The following is a 14,101-nucleotide window of genomic DNA, read 5'->3' as shown; positions in this document are numbered from 1 at the left end:
ATTCCGCATAAAGTTCTAAATTTGGGAATGCTATTCCCCCATCATTCCAGCTTCTGTAGTGCCAAGCATGGCTGATTCCTGGCTTTTGAGAAACCATAGGACATTTATTAAAATAGAATTTAGTTGCTCCATTATCTTTTTGGATGGGGAGGCAATTAAAGTTTGAAAGTAGAGCAAATTTTTGGTAATATGATAATTGTTATTAATGTCAGTCTTTCTTCTATTGTTAAATACATTTTATTCCATCTATTTAAAAATTTCTTAACTGTGGATAATAGGTATTTGTAATTTGTTTTTAAAGTATTATTCCAGTTTGACTTTATGTATATTCCTAAGTACTTAATGGTGTCATTTGCCCAGTTAAAACTGTTGTGTTTTCTTAGTAAAGTGTTTACTTTTTTATTTATTAATAATGTTTCTGTTTTGGTGTGATTAAAGTTTAGACCTGAAACCTCTTCAAAAACTTGCAGGGATTTTATTATATGAGGTTCGACTTTCTGAGGAAGTGAGCTTCTGAATGGGAACTGTTATCCTTAACAGGGCTGCAAAGATGACACAGCCTGTCCTAGCAGGCAGTGGGCATGGCTTTGAAGATCATTGTGGACTCAGTTTACACACATAAACTCACTCACATACTACATGTACCTATAGGCATTATGGAAGATCACTGGTTAACCTTCATGTGTTTGGGAGACCAGAGGAAAAGAGATCACCTAAAGAAAACCTACTCAAAGGCAGAGGTGATATACAATCTCCACACAGAAGATACCCCAGTCAAGAATTGAGTTGAGTAGCTTCTTACTTTGATGCAGCAACACTACCTGTGATATTCTGTCACCTGAAGGTGGCAGGATGGATATTTTATTTTATTTTGCATTTGTTTACCAGGGTAGTATATTTATGCAAAGAGAGTTTAACAGCAAACCTACTCTTGAAATATTAGAACAGGGTAAACACATAACACTAAAATACAAAAAGATAACTCACATGCTTCTCAATCTCTTAGTGCCAGAAATCTGGACAAAGCCTGACATAATGGGGAACAAATACCCAAAAATAGGGACACATTTTAAACATTGATCTTATAAACTTACAAAGTTGCTAGAATAACAGGATTTGTGGTAGCATGCATTTTCTGAAGGATATGAAGTCAAAACTCAAATGCATGTCATTATTTAGTGACTTTAATCCTTAGATCATCTCAATGTTTTGTCAAAAAAAAAACACAATTTTTATGAGGAACAGACCAAAAGTTAGAGACAAAAATCTGAGCATTCTGCAAAAATCTATAGAGTTGAGAGGTATGACTCACTTTGTGCTTTCTTTATTCAGAATCTTTATTTTCTAACATGCACATTGACATATGCCTTTTTAGGTTATTGCCACACATACAAATACAATTCCCATTTTATAGAAAATTCTGTAAGCAATGAATACTTTGATTAATTCTATGGAAAGAATCAGTGAAGTATCATCAGAATCATTTCTTGTTAAAAACAACATCAACTCATAATAACATGGGAAAGCAAACAGTTATAACTATTTAAAACCCACTTTTTATTTACTTGAATGACATTGATGAACATTTTATGCAGCTCTTTCTAAAAAAGCACACAAGTTTTGCACTTTAATATAAATTTTCATTCTAAAACTGCAGCAGTGTTTTTTCATTACTGTTTACAAATTACTTTCTATCCAAGCATCTACTGTAACAACAAATCATAGCTGTTTGCAGTCAGTCTTGTGACACTTTAGAAAATACTCCACCAGAGGGCTTTTCATTTGCTTCTTTTCCTATTTCCTAAAAGTGCTCAGGTACCTTTAAAAGACTCTACCTACTGGTCTATCATGTATAGTTATGGGAAGGCACTTAGATGTTTCTTAAACATTTTACAACTCTGAGTTACAGGTAGTGAACCTGCAACCTAAACTTTTTTTTCTCATTTCTCCTGCTCAGAAGCACAAATGATAAACTCACTCAAACAAGAGTCCTGGCATGTGAATTGTCACTTTCCTTTCATTGGCACTATATAGTCTGTAAGATTATGATTGTTTCTGTATGCAGTGCTAAACATCTATGAGAAAATATGTTCAAGCAGCATATTTTGCTTGAATGAATCCCAATATTTTTGAACAATAGTCACATTTGTTTTTAGCACTCTGCTGTGACTGATCCCTGAAGACCAGGGATGTGCAGGTTATATAGTCCACTGGTATAGAGGGCATTGCCTGAGTGAAGCATGCACTATTTTTGGACATGGCAGGAAAGGAAGCCACCAGTTACTCATGTCAGTGCAGGGTATAGGACATATCTCTCAACCTCTTAGTTCAAGAAATTTGGACAAAGCTTAAAATAATGGGGGGACAAAGGCCCAAAAATAGGGACAGATTTTAAATATTGCTCTAATAAAGTTAGAAAATTGCTAGAATAAAAGGTTTTGTGTTAGCATGCATTTTTTGAAGGATATGAAGACTAAAACATAAAATGTATGTCATTATTTACAGATGTTAATCCTAAGCGATGTGCCAGAAAACTGCACATTTTTTTGAGCAATACACCAAAAATGATGCAAAAAATCTAGAGATGCTACAAAAATCTGGACAGTGCAGAGGTATGGTATAGGGGGATACCAATCACTAACATGCTGGGGGGAGTATTCAGTAACAGAAAGTGTAGGGTGTGGTGGGAAGATATCAATGACAGACTGCATGTTGGTGGAACTGGGAACTCCCATTGCTGACAAGTAGAAACTCCATTCACTACCTGCTGATGAGATTTAGGTGTGACCAGAGTGCAAGTGTGCCATACTGGCTGCAATACTGCTGTCCTGAAGATAAGATGGACACTCCACACAACGCAGTGCACCTGAATTATGGACCAGCATTATTTTCTGCATGTCAATGTTTCTTACATATCCTTATTCCAGCAGTAACAGAAGTCTATCAAATCTAAAGGAGGGGATTCATAAACTGTGATTCATTATGCACAGGGCTTTCACCTAGCACATGCTTTATGTGATGGCTAAAATAATCTCTAAAGTTCTAGCATACGTTTTCTTATTGCTGTAATATTCTTCTGTTGTGATTCAACTTATGTTTCTCTTATTCTTAACTACATTCTTCTTTAACTATATTCCTTCCCAAAGACATAATTCTGTTATGTGACATCACTGGCCTTTTTATTTTGAGAGTAACTTTGATGTCACAAGTACTATACAATGACCTGAAGTGCCACCTTCCTAGCATAGGAGAAGTGCATCTGTATACCCTACCAGAAACCTGAGATGAAGTAGCAGCCTGAGTGATAGAAAACCATCAAGGGAGAGGGGAATGATACTGTGATGGCTGTGTGTGATGCCTGAGGGAGGGACAGGGAAAGGACCTGAAGGGGCAGTTTGGTCTTCTTTTATTTATTAAGTAAATAAATGGGGGGGAGGCTTACGAATGGCAGCACACTTGTATAAGCAAGCAGAAAGCCTCTCAGAATGTATTACTACAACATTGCTGAGGGGTTCGTGAGGAAGAAAGGTGCTTAGTTATAAATGAACCTGGCTACAGTACGGTTATTAGTTATAGCCACTTCCCCTTCCCCTACTTGGTGCTGACATAACCACATACCAACAGCAAGAGTGGGTTTCTTCTCTAAGATGGGGGGACCAGCAAACAAAGGGACATGCTTGTGTTCACCCCCCCAAGTATGATAACTGAGGGGGAAAAGTGATGTGGAGTGTGGGTTAGGGTACTGATGTAATATATGGACAACATAAAAAAACACAAGAAGAAACCAAAAGAAATATGAGAGATTTTGTCTTAATGTGGACTACCACAGTAGTGAAAGCTAGTAAGATAAATTTAGCTCTAAATAGCTAATGCAAGCCAACATATCATTGAGTGCAACATTTTAGTTAAATTGTACAGAAGGCATTGGTTGTTCATTCAGTATTTCGAGGTTGGCTTTCTTACAAATATTTTCTGAGTGATGTGTAACCACAATGAGGCAGAGTCTTCATTTTGTAAATATGCCCTTGGATCTTTCACTGTCAGGCACAAGATCCTAAAATCAGTTTCTGAATGCAGAAAGTCACTCCAGAATGGATATCACCGCCCTCTTTGATGAAAACACTTTTGCTTTGCTTGATCTGTAGAAAAGTGAGAAGAAGTAATTAGTGATAGCAATAGTCTGCCTTGATCACATCTAAGTAAATGTATTGGAATATATTGCTTGATATCAAAGGCTGAAACAATACTAATTTCACAAACTGTATTTATAGTTTGACTTAGGAATGGGGTCCATTCCTGTCATAGTATTAGAAACCCAAAAATCTTGTAGAAATTAAACCAAGAATATTATTCCTTTATATCACATTAGCAATCAGTTACCAGTCTGATCTATGGTGACTGCTTCTTTAAATTAAAGGCTGAGCCATATTGACATAAAGGCACTTGAAATATTTGGAACCCCATATACCATATAGTTTATATTATAATGTATACGAGTCTATAGATATGTAGAAATGTTGTACAACCAGTACAGTATAATACTAATGCAGCCTTCATATGATTTCTCTCTTATGTTTGACATGTTTTCAGGAAAAACTTGTCCAAATTCACTGATGCATGTTAAAGGCAAAAGGCAATGTAAAAATGGTGTCTTCATGGTTAAACTATTTAAAAAAATGGGTTCAACACCTTTTAAAATATTATTTTGATAATAATAGAGTCAACTCAGTTATCAGGGATCTCCGTACATATGTAGACAGTGGTAAGGAAATGCTTTTATGCTCAGCAACTTATTAGTAAGGTCATGGCATCTATGTCTAAAAAGGTCATTATTCCACTGTACTCTGCCTTTATCAGATCAATCATAGAGTACAATGCTGCCTTCGGTATGTACCTGACCAGGCATATGCAGCAACTAGAGCTACCTCAGTGATTCCTTACCAAAAGAATACAAGATATAACAAACATGCCTTATGTGGAGCACGTTAAAACCCTTTCCCTCTAACCAGTCTCATATAGATTGCTGAGGGGTGATCTATGCCTGGCTCACAAGACGTCAACAAACCCCACACTTATGAATCTTCTACATATTCGTAAGTCAAATAATACCAGAAATGCAAGGTCTAAGGACCTGCATTTTGCTTGAATTTTGCTTGAATTTTGTCTGTGACTTAAACAGAACAAGCTGGAGAGACAGATATGTGTCTCAGAGACCCCCCCCATGGAATAGGCTTATCATCCATGCGACGCTGAGTTCGTCCATTACCAGTTTAAGCACAACCTAGACTAGTGGATGGAAGTAGGAAATTTATAGTGGACGTGATACCCATGTCCCTTATGAACAGAAATACATACCGCTCACCTGTCCAGATTTTTGTAAAATGTCCAGATTTTTGCCTCATATTTTTACTCTTTTCTTCATAAAAGTTGTCGTTTTCTGGCAAGTTACTGAGGATTGAAGTCACTGAATAATGACATACATTTGAGGTTCATATTTCATATCCTTCAGAAAATACATGCTAACACAAATCCTGTTACTCTAGCAACTTTCTAAGTTTATAAGAGCAATACTTAAAATGTGTCTCTATTTTTGGGCCTTTATCCCCCAATTAATTTAGGCTTTGTCCAGATTTCTTGCACTAAGAGACTGACAGGTATGCAGAGGTAGCTTACAAATGCCTGCCCCCCAATGTCCTATTTGGATACAGGACATCATTATTGTTTTGGAAAACTTAGCTAGGTTAGAAATCAGGACAAGGAGAAGTTCTGTATGATTGCAAGTAGAAAACATTATTACACTTTAAAAGAATTTTATGAATATTGGCTGCATGTGTATTCCCTGACTAAAAGATGTTATATTGATTGTATAAGTGAATTCTGTATTACAGTATTTTGTTGTAGACATGAACACTTACTGCTGAGTATAAAATAGATCTTCAGTTTATGTATAAAGATTTTACCCTGGGATTCAGAAAATTTCTGTGCAAATATACTCATTTTCCAAAGTAGGTTGGTCACTTAGCACAATGGAGGCAAATTCCATTTGCTAGACAAGATAAAACTGCAATGAGAAGCACTTTCATTGTTCATAGGTTCATAGTGTCATAGGTACTTACCTGGCTGTTGATTTGTGAGGATCTCAAAAAGCCTAGCCTTACATTCTCATGGTAGTTTTTAGCCCTTATAGTCTGTGCAAAAATAACCCAGAGATAGGTAGAACAAGGCTATGCAGGGACATTTATATGTTGCCCCATTCATGATGAGCAATGGTTCCATCATAGTGGAAAAGAGGGTTAAAGCCTTCACTATGGCCACGTGACCCATGTTCGATTACTGGCTTGAGTGTCTGAGCTGCTAGCAGGGAGAGATGCACATGCCCATATGTGGGCATTCCATGCAATGACTAATAGCCTGAAGGCATCACAGTGAGGGAGCACGGTCCAAGCATGGAAAATGGTGATAAACTTAGCTGAGCTGTTGAAGAGGTTGTGTAATACACCATACATTCCTATAGCACACCTGACTCTCATACATAACCATGGAACCACAAAAGTTGGGGGAGGGGATTATGGAGCAGGTCATTACACAATACTCCCAGCTGAAGGTAAAGGCAAGACCCACAGGTTGTCCTAGGTTCTAATCTGGGTCCAGCTTGTATCAGAGGAGGTCTCAGCGTAAAATGAAACCTGAAGACCTGACAATGGCTGTGGGGCACTGGGTAGATACTGTAGGATGAAGCAAAGGAGCAAAAAGTGCCCAATAATCCATGTGTGACAAGGCTGCTAAATGAGGGGTGCATTTCCCTTCCTTTTGTCCAAATTACATCTGAACATATTAAGAGAAGTACGTTGCTTAATGTGGAAGATGGTTCTACAGAACAGAATTCACTGATACATACCTTCCCCTCCAGCATGTTCTACTTATGTTGAAGAAGAGACTAAGACCCCTCGAGCAGGTGCTTATGCCACCACTGGACTTGTAAATGTAGAATAGATCTGACTGGACAGCGTCTGCTGAGGCACTATACACAACGCAGAGGCCATCTCTCAGTAGCCTATGTGATACCAAGAAGAGGTACAAGGTTTTGAGATGTTCCACATAGTTTTCATGATTTAGGTTCTTGATTTTCATAATGAGGAAGCATCGTGGTCATTCCAGTTGTGACAAGTGTTTGGACAAGTATATACTAAAAGGGGCATTTGACTTAATGATCAGCCTAACGAATGTCAAGTAGAGTGGAATAACTACAACCCTGGGCCTGTATGTTGTACATTTAGATATAAGCTCCAGAATGAAAAAGAAAAGTCTTACATTAGTGGATACATGGTGATCAAAGGACAATTCATAGTTGGCATAGATTCCCAGATCCATCACTACCATTTCAGCTTTCAGGGGTGTGTTGTTAATGTGATAGTTACAAGGGGAGTCATGCTTTCCAAAGGATACAAGTATATATATTCCTTAGCATTTCATTTTAGACCATGTTTTTGACACCATCTATTTGTTTAGGACAGAGCCTCTTAAAGGATTATGGTGTCCTCTACAAACTTGATCAGCTAAAAAAAACCTTACATTATCTGCTTATTATCATCTCTGAACAGAACACTGTATTGACAAACATGACCACACCCAACCAGCCCTTACAAACTGTTAGCAAAGGCATCTCGCACAAGCATGTACATTCAGACACTCGGGCATCATACACAGGGAGAAAAACAAACACACACAGAAACACACACGTGGGTATGCAGACACACACACACACACACACACACACACACACACACACACACACACACACACACACACACTTGCCTTCCCTTAACTTCTGTACGATGACATACTCCCACGGCTTCACTGGACTTACCTGTATCATGAGTTCTCCCATAGCAGTGGATGAGTGATTGCTGTCTTTTGATAGCTTTCACTTTTCCCTCATAGTGTAAAATTTTATCCAGTCAAGAAATTCTCTGAATCTCTCAGCCAGGACCAGCAAAGCATTTCCAGGGTAGATCACATGACTAATTAGAATTTGCCACTCACCTAGACTGATGCATTAGTACATTGCTTAATCCATGAGACCACTGTACAAGCTAAGAGACTTTTGAAGGGAAAATCTCAGCAGCATACTGCTCAACTTCCAAGCAGTAAGAATCATAGCACTGACTTTTGAAAATCATAGCAGTGGGTGAGAAAGAGGAGCACTTTCTTATTTTTCACACTAGAAGGCAGTTTTATACAAGACCCTACGAACAAACAACAGTAGAAGGAGCAGTGCTGTAATTTTCTGCCAACATACTCAGTTAAGTAAGGCTTTGCTTTATATAACATACAAATAATGCATTGTCAATATGTAGATCACACTTTAGATTTTGGTCCATGATAACACAAAACAATTTGGTTGTGATACCTGCTCAGTGATGGCATTACTCCTTGTGGATATTTGGAATGTGTCAATATAAGATTTTAGTGGAGTTAAGTACAAACGGGATAAGTTTTTTTTTTTTTTTTTTTTTTTGCTATTTAGCATTGCCCGGGAGTCATAAATAATTTTTAATGTTGTTAAGAGTTTGTTGGACTTTGAAGACATTTATCTGTTTTACTTAATTAAATGAAAGTGGAGTGATGGGCTGACTGTACTAAGAAGGAATTTAGTACATTTTTGTACATATCATTAATGAATGTACACACACACACACACACACACACACACACACACATATATATATATATATATATATATATATATATATATATATATGGACCCCTATCAGATGATAGAAACTTCATATGACTGAAACTCCTTTCATTGAGACCATAAGACTGAAGTTTCAAAATACTGAAAAATCACTTGACTGAAACCCATAATACTGAAATCTTACAATGCTAAATTTCAACATACTGAATTGTAAAGTGGACAATATAAAACCAGAATAGGAGGGGGGCTAGTGGGTTATATGCCCTTTTCCCCACTGTAGTGCAGTTCTGGAGTTAGTATATATAGTTAGGGGGTGTGGGAGTGAGAAGCGTAGCCCCCCACCTATTCTGGTTTTATATCATCCACATTACAATTCAGTATGTTGAAATTTAGCATTGTAAGATTTCAGTATTATGGGTTTCAGTCAAGTGATTTTTCAGTATTTTGAAACTTCAGTCTTATGGTCTCACTCAAATGAGTTTCGGTCATATGAAGTTTCTATCATCTGATAGGGATCCATATATATATATATATATATATATATATATATATATATATATATATATAAATATAATCTAATTTTGCTATATAAGTGTTTCTTACAATGATGGTTGTTGCAAGTGACATAAAATAAAGACATGAATATAAGAGCACCACAGAGTTGATAAATACTCTGCTTTTTTCCTGCATTTTGTCTGTGGTGCCACTTTATAAAATACATGGCTGCCATAGAGCTGCAGAAGTGATGAAGACTACATATACCAAGTCTAACAGGTATGCCAGTCTTAGAAATAGTGTACATATAAGTAGTTGGTGAAAGAGGTGCTGGGAGCTTACCCCCTACAAAAATACAACTTTACTGGAAAACAATTTTGTTTGTCTTTCGGCTTTTCCTGGCTAGGGGTCGCCACAGCGGAACTCCGGTCCGCTAATGATTGACAGTAGGTTTTTACGGTGCCGAGTTGCCAGCTTGACACCCAACCTTCAACGAAGGCACGCCCATTCACGCATGTCTTTCGGAATGCCACTTGACCCACGGGGAGGACATGCAGACTCCACACAGAAGGCACTCCCCACACGCCGAGAATCGAATGGGAGAACCTCTTGCTGTGAGGCAACAATGCTACCATTGCACTACTGGAAAACAATAATTATTGACATTTGCTGATGTCCTTTAGTTTTGCTTTTTTTTTACTTGTAATTCCAGGACCTGCAATTACTGTCTAAGAATTACAATCTAGAGCCATATATTTAGTGGTGTTTGTTGACCCCACCCCCAAAACATCTGTAAACCATTTTGTAAAAATTCAGTCTGATAGCCACACACATTGAAAATTGATGGTTTATGAGTTTATACATAAAACGGACAGATTTTTAAGGTGACAGAGAACTGGTCAATAACAGCATTTCACAACACATAAGATTTCAATGGGTTGTATGCATGGGTTTACCAAGCACTACCTGTAAGCATCCCCATGCAAATGAGGATGGGTTTAAAATCCTATAATATTTCTATATTCTAACCAGGAGAAAGCCCCCATGCAAATGAGGATTGGTCTAACATCCTATCAAATGTCTTCATTCTGAGCAGGTGAAAGGTCAATCAGGTGCAACTGGTATGTTCCTCTGAGTACTATGCCCCTTCTGTAACAGTAGTTTTAGTAGCAACATGATCACAGAAAGTTTAGATCTAAGAAATGTATAGCCAGCATTAAGCACCTGCAGAACCCCTGACCAAGGGGAGCTCCTGATTATTTCACCTTGAATAAGGGCCCCCATGCAGCAGCTATGGGTTTTTCTGATGCCTACGTTCATTCCTCAGCACTTTATGAACATCTGCATGGCTGTGTGATGTCACTGTGCGATCTCAAACCTTTTTCTGTTTTTTTTTTTTTTTTGATTTGTCTGCAAGCTGCACTCAGTCAGGTCCACTTCAGTGAAGCAAGGGGCCTGACTGGCTGTAGTAACCGGGTAGAAAAGTGTTATTTATTTATTTTTTTACAGGGAAGTGATGAAGCAAGGACCTGATTGGTCCTTGCAAAGCACTTCCTGCATCAACTGCCTTTAAGCCTTTAAAAAGGCACATGTGTAGCAAGCATTACCTCTCTTCTTGTTTTTCAGGAAAAGAGATGCTTTGCATTGTATTGGTGACAGAGCAATCAGGGATGTGTGTTACGTGAAGATGGAGAACTGAGGACAGACAGCAGATCAAGCTTTCTAGGAGCGATCATGGCCGTTGGACAAGCAAAGGTATTTTCAACTGCCCTTGTAAGGGCAATTTCTAAAATATCTGAAAAAACTGTCCTTTTAAGGCCAATTTAAAAGGACTGAACTGGTCTGGTCTGTGTGGAGGTGAAGCAAGCAGCACATAGTCTACAATCGTGAAGAGGGAGCAGAGGATTAGTAGTAGCCTTCTATCAACTGCATAAAAGTAAGTTTTTCGGTTTATTTTTAACTTTATTTTTTCTGGGGGTGGGGTAAGGTAACCTATGGAGATGATTGCATTACTTTTTTGTGCAGAGTTCTTGTGCTACGAGGACTGGAGGGGGGGGAGGGTGAAGGGCTGTGGTTGTAATGGTTTTAATTTACTTTTGTCCAGAATTTTTAATGTCCAGATTTGATGTAGTCATTTTAGTCAGTCTTGCCCAAGAATGTTCATTCATTTATTTTTGTTTTCTCTACAATTGTGCTGAAAGATTGATAGTGGGGGGTAGTGGCTGTGAGAGTGCTGCAGCACATACGGATGTTGTTTTAATGTATACCGATACAAACCCTGTTATGCTAGTATTGTTTTGTGTATTACGGCAATGTTTACAACTATCCCTGATGCTATGCCTTTGCTCTCTAATTTTTTGCTTTGTCCAGAATTATTGTGATGAGAGGTTGGGAAGGTTCTTAGCGGCTGTGAGAATGTTGCAGAATGTGTAGATGTTTTAATTACTAATGCATATCCTGTTATGTTAGTATTGGGTATACCGGCAATGTTTATATCTATCTCTGATGTATGACTTTGTTCTATGAAAATTGTTTGCTTTGTCCATAGTTATTGTGTTGAGAGGATGAGGGTGTGAATAGGGGCTGTGAGAATGTTGCAGTGTTCAAATGTTTGCCTAGTATTTTTTTTTTTTTGTTTGTGTTTTTGTTTCTTAGATGTGGGGTCATGCAATGTATAAGCACATTGTTAATGTTACGCCTTTGTCATGTTTTTATTTTGTTTTCACTTCATCCAGAACTATTTTGCTGAGACATTGGGGGGGGGAGAATTCTGCAGAATGTACTGGTGTCTTAATGCATGTTAAAGCAAGCACTGTTTTGCTATTTAAGTTTATCATAGCAATGTTTTAAATTATCCCTGATGTTATTCCTTTGTTCTGCAGTTATTTTAGGCTGTGTTTGGAATTATGCTGCGACATTAGGAGCTTTGTAGGGCCTGTGAGAATGTTGCACAAAAGCACAATGTCCAGATGTTTATTATTTTTGGTCTGTTCTTCCACAAAAATGTGGGATCATTCATCACATGCTACTGCTAAATCTTATTATAGCATTGTTATTAGTTCATAAGCCCAGTTCTGTTTTAAATCCTTAATGTAATGCCTTTGTCTTGTGGTGGTTTTGTTTCATGCAGATTTATTATAGCAATGCTTAAAACTATCCCTTATGTTACACCTTTGTTCTGAGGTTATTTTTGGCTGTGTCTACAATTGTTAAACTGAGAAGTTAGGAGTGGGCTAGGGCTGCTAGAATGCTACAATGTTGCATAATATTTAGATGTTTGCCTGGTAATTTTAGTCTGTTTCTCATCAAAAATGAAGGTTCATGCAATGCATGCTCCTGCAAAATCTGTTCTAGCATCTTGTAGTTCCTAAGTACATTATTTTAAATTCCTAATATTAAGCTTTTGTCTAATTTTTTAGTTTATTTACTTCATCTAGAATTATTTTGCTGAGACATTGGGGTTGTGAGAATTCTGCAAAATATACTGTTTTACTGCATGGTAATGGGAACCATGCTATTCTAGTATCTTTCTAAGTTTATCATTGCAATGTTTTAAAATATTCTTGATGTTGCACATTTGTTCTGCAATTATTTTTGGCTTTGTCTACTAGAATTACTGTGATGAGAAGTCGGGGGCGGGGGGGGGAGACTGGGAGAATGTTGTAGAATGTATGCCTGATATTTTTGCTCTGTTACTCTCTCACAAAATGATTATGTAGCACAATGTTGAGGGCTGAAGCTACTAGAAAAATGGATTTGCATTCCATATCCTCCACGTAATGTCTGGTACATTGCCTGGCTTTATGCTTTTGTCCAAAGTTCTCCTGCTAAGGGGGGTTGTGGGAATGTGTGTCTCCTGATGTTTGCTTGGCACTTCTGTTATGTCCCTGATAAATGAGGTTTTCTAGCAAGTCCATGATTTTACTCAATTTGTTCTACCCATGATTTTGGTTTGTTCAAAACTGTGTGCCAAGAGACTGCGAGGTAGCAGGTAGGTATATGAAAATGTTGTATATGTTATGCAGTGCCTGTCATTGTGATACTGCATTCCTAAGTTTTGCCTGGTTTGTGATTAAAGTGGGAATAGTTTTTGGAGTGTCTTCTTTTTTGCTCCATAACTTTTTTCTTGCCTCATGATTTGGTGTGTTCCCCTTAAAATTTGTGACTTTCTATAAAATTTGTGACTTTCTATCTAACCATTTGTTCTTTCAGACTTTAGTCGCCTCTTCCAGAGAGCTTGTAATAGCAATATTTTTAGTCTTTTTGGGTCTGTTCATATGTTTGAGGGAGGGAGTTTTGTTTTAAAAGCTGAGGTTTACCTCCAGTGTTTAGTATTTAACTTAAGACTACAATTGTATTCATTTTCTTTTGGCATGCTGTACAATAGTAACTGATGTCAATGGAAGTCATTATGCAATATGTATTTTGTAATGCACTTCAGTTGTGCCTATTGCCTACATTACACTTTTTTGCCTACGGGTCACTATTACTCAGCAGTGTTTTAGCTGTGGTACAATAATAACTGTCTGGAAGTCATTATGTAATATGTATTTTTTAATGCACTTCACTTGTGCCTATTGCCTACATTACAGTTTTTTTTCTTTGCCTACTGGTCACTGTTACTCAGCAGTTTTTCGGCCTTTAATAGTAACAGATGTCAATATGTAAATTTTGTAATACATTTCAGTTGTGCCTCTTGTACAGCTTGTCCTTATGAACAGCGTTTAGCATTGGTTGCTCATTCCTTTTGTGCCTGCAGTCATACTAACATGACTTTTTGGAACCTAATCTATTTTTCTGGTTTATATGCCTGCACTGCAGTTCTTTCCCTACTGGTCCTCGCTTCTCTTCAGTTCTGCCTACAGTGCAAGATGAAATCAACTGGTCACTTCTTGCATTGCACCATGG

General features: G+C 37.7%; 1 protein-coding gene across 1 annotated transcript in view; it reads right to left on the bottom strand.

Moving 5' to 3' along the window:
* Positions 1-2,431: 2,431 nt before the first annotated feature.
* The window catches only part of LOC122799557, a 120,191-nt gene continuing 108,521 nt past the window's right edge, over positions 2,432-14,101 (bottom strand). Inside the window, exon 4 of the mRNA XM_044068691.1 lies at positions 2,432-4,139. Coding sequence (XP_043924626.1) covers positions 4,082-4,139 — 58 coding nt within the window. The 3' untranslated portion in view covers positions 2,432-4,081. The remainder of the gene's footprint in view (positions 4,140-14,101) is intronic.

The sequence above is a fragment of the Protopterus annectens genome, chromosome 4.part0 (genome assembly GCF_019279795.1).
Source record: "Protopterus annectens isolate FY-2018-M chromosome 4.part0, PAN1.0, whole genome shotgun sequence".
Lineage (NCBI taxonomy): Eukaryota > Metazoa > Chordata > Ceratodontiformes > Protopteridae > Protopterus > Protopterus annectens.
This window is presented reverse-complemented; position numbering and strand designations above follow the sequence as displayed.